This window comes from Acinonyx jubatus, chromosome A1 (assembly GCF_027475565.1).
Source record: "Acinonyx jubatus isolate Ajub_Pintada_27869175 chromosome A1, VMU_Ajub_asm_v1.0, whole genome shotgun sequence".
Classification (NCBI taxonomy): domain Eukaryota; kingdom Metazoa; phylum Chordata; class Mammalia; order Carnivora; family Felidae; genus Acinonyx; species Acinonyx jubatus.
Window position 1 is genome coordinate 82,660,795 of NC_069380.1, and position 3,407 is coordinate 82,664,201.

At 37.1% G+C, this 3,407-nt stretch overlaps 1 protein-coding gene across 1 annotated transcript; it reads left to right on the top strand.

Moving 5' to 3' along the window:
• Positions 1-2,440: 2,440 nt before the first annotated feature.
• LOC106974990 (olfactory receptor 2T29-like) lies at positions 2,441-3,407 on the top strand. The gene has a single exon (XM_015072275.3). It carries the CDS (start codon positions 2,445-2,447, stop codon positions 3,405-3,407), a length of 963 nt encoding a protein of 320 aa, XP_014927761.1. The 5' UTR covers positions 2,441-2,444.

The window sequence follows — 3,407 nt, forward strand, 5'->3', positions numbered from 1 at the left end:
GACAATAAGATAGATAATGCTTATGGAAACAACTAAAGCCTAGTCTTGTAAATGGAAATGATCTCCTACATGCCAGAGCTTTCCTCCTTAAATTTAAAATAAATAGTAGAAACTTTAAATAAATGAAGCTGGATGAGTATATACTAGACAAAATTAAGGTAGGACTCCCCTTAAAGATCTGTTGAACTAAAGTTAAAATAAGAAATACATATATGTAGTCTGGGACTATAGAAATTACCAAATCCCAATTCTTATGTGTATGAATAGATACTAAAATTAAGCAAACCAAAGAAATTCATCTTATATTATTAAACAAAAAATGATAACAACCATCTCTTACAGAGAATCTACACAATAATTATTGAAGATCTTAACTCTTTAACAATATATGGACTCATTAATCTGTAACTAGTAATGTCTAAGCACTTTTACTATTTTAATCTGGAATATACTTAAGATTTAACCTTATTATCCTCTTTTATGTAAAGTGGACAAAAGAATGGTAGGTAGAAGATAATCTGGACCTACAGTTATAGTCCAGACTCAAAGTGTTAGCTCCTAAATTGATGTCCCTATCATATCTTAGGGGTTGGCCATTGGTGAGGACTGTTCCTATGGATGAATGGCTTACTCCACAGAACATCAGAGATCACATTCTGCCTGATTGTTCAGGCAAAGGGTATTCAAACTTTTGTTATGAGTATTCTCCAAATTATGTTTCAGTTATTTTCTAAATCTTGCTTATATGGAATGTATCTCTCAGAGTTTATAAGATCCAGTTGGATACTTAAACCAGAGAAGTTGATTTCATCTTAACTTCTATAACAAAAAAAAAGTCTAGAAATAAGGGGTTTTATTCTTTAGGACAGTGATTCACTTTTTGTATTTTTGTAGGGAAGTGATTCTGCAAATTCCCATACTCATTGATAAACAACACTATGATCAGGAAATTTCAAAATACTGAGCTTAAGGAGGAAAAAAAAACACAAAAATGAAAGAAAAACACAATGTCATGGACTATATTTCTTATGCTTTGCCTTTATTCCTGTGACGTATTTATTCCATAACTAGAGGCCAGTATCTCCCATTCTTCTTCACCCATTTTGTCATTGGTACATCAGTTTCTTCTCTGGCAACCATCAGTTACTCCTCTGTATTTATAGGTCTGACTCTGCTTTTTTAAAATTTTTTTATGTTTATTCATTTTTGAAAGACAAAGAGAGACAGAGCACAAGCAGGGGTGGGGTGGAGAGAGAGGGGTCACAGGATCTGAAGCAAGCTCCAGGCTCTGAGCTGTCAGCACAGAGCCCAATGTGGGGCTCGAACTCATGAACCGCGAGATCATGACCTGAGCAGAAGTCAGATGCTCAACCCACTGAGCTACCCAGGCGCCCCCACCCCTTTTTTGTTTTTTATTAATTTGTATTTTTCCATTCTACATATGGGATTGAAATCATGTGGTATTTGTCTTTCACAGCCAGATTTATTTCACTTAACATAGTACCATCTAGGCCCATCATGTTGTCAAAAAGGGCACAAACTTAAGGATTTTATAACTGCATAATATTCCATTGTGTGTGTGTGTTCTGTGCATATACACATACACACAATCACTCCTAAATTATGCACCCATATATTGACAGACACTCAAGTGCCCATGTCAAGATATGTAAATACATATCTTGGCTGTTGTAAATAATGCTGCCATAAGCATAAGGGTGTATATATAAATTTATAATGCAATATTACTCATGAAAAATAATAAAATCTTGCCATTTGCAGCGACATGTTTGGAGCTATAGAGTATTATGTTAAGCAAAAGATGTCAGTCAGAGAAAGACAAATACCATATGATTTCACCCATATGTGGATTTAAGAATGAAAACAAATGAGCAAAGGGAAAACAAGAGAGAGAGGCAAACCAAGAAACAGGCTCTTACTACTGAGAACAAACTGATGGTTACCAGAGGGGAGGTTGGTGGGAGATGGGTTAAATAAGTGATGGGGATTAAGGAGTGCACTTGTTATATGGAAGTATTTAATCACTATATTGTGCACCTGGGACTAATATTACACTATATGTTAACTAAGTGGAATTGAAAGAAAAACATGAAAAAATAAATGTCATAAAGATTTGAAAAAAATAATAAACCTAGAGGTGCATATATCTTTTTGATTTGTGTTTTTGTTATCTTTGGGGAACAAATATTTTTGATTCACATATGTGAATTCTTAGAATTCAATTAAATTTGTTCAATTACAGGTAACTTTTAATCCTAATATACACTAGCCCTTGGAAAGTCCCCTTATTACTATACTGGGTTGCCACCTGTAAACATAAACACACACACACACAAGCTCACTAAAAATTTATTTCAGGTGATCATATCCCATTAGTGATCTATTAACTCCATAGTTTTCCTTGGTGATCCGGGTGATATCCAATGGAGAACAACACTTGGGTGAACAACCATACTGGACGATCAGATTTTGACCTAGTGGGACTCTTCAGTCAATCCAAGCACCCAGCTCTCTTTTGTGTGGTCATTTTAGTGGATTTCCTGATGGCTTTGTCTGGAAACATCATCCTGATCCTTCTGATATACTTTGATGCTCACCTTCATAATCCCATGTACTTTTTTATCACCCAGTTGTCTCTCATGGATGTGATGTACATTTCTGTCACTGTGCCCAAGATGCTCATGGACCAGGTCATGGGTGTGAATAAGATCTCAGCCCCCGAATGTGGGATGCAGATGTTTCTCTATTTGACACTAGGAGGTTCAGAATTTTTCCTTCTAGCAGCTATGGCCTATGACCGATATGTGGCTATCTGCCATCCACTCCGTTATCCTATCCTCATGAACAATAGGGTGTGTCTCCTCCTGGTGTCTTCTTCCTGGTTTCTGGGATCTGTGGATGGATTTATGATAACCCCCATCACCATGACCTTCCCCTTCTGCAGATCTCGGGAGATCTATCATTTCTTCTGTGAAGTTCCTGCTGTAATGAAACTTTCCTGCTTAGACACTTCCCTCTATGAGACATTCATGTACCTCTGTTGTGTCATCTCACTCCTCTTCCCTGTGACAGTCATTTCAAGCTCCTATTCTTTCATCCTCTTCACCATCCACAGGATGAAGTCAGCAGAGGGGCGGAAGAAGGCCTTTGCCACTTGTTCTTCCCACATGACCGTGGTCGTCCTCTTCTATGGGGCTGCTGTCTACACCTACATGCTCCCCAACACCTACCACACCCCTGAGAAGGACATGATTGTATCTTTCTTTTACACCATACTCACTCCTGTTCTAAACCCTTTAATTTATAGTCTTAGGAATAAGGATGTTACAAGGGCTCTAAAAAAAATGTTGAATGTTAAGTCTGTCTCTCAGGAAAGTATAAAATAG

Excerpts from the sequence above, each read along its gene's own strand:
- LOC106974990 (XM_015072275.3), top strand. The coding sequence starts at position 2,445 with ATGGAGAACAACACTTGGGTGAACAACCATACTGGACGATCAGATTTT.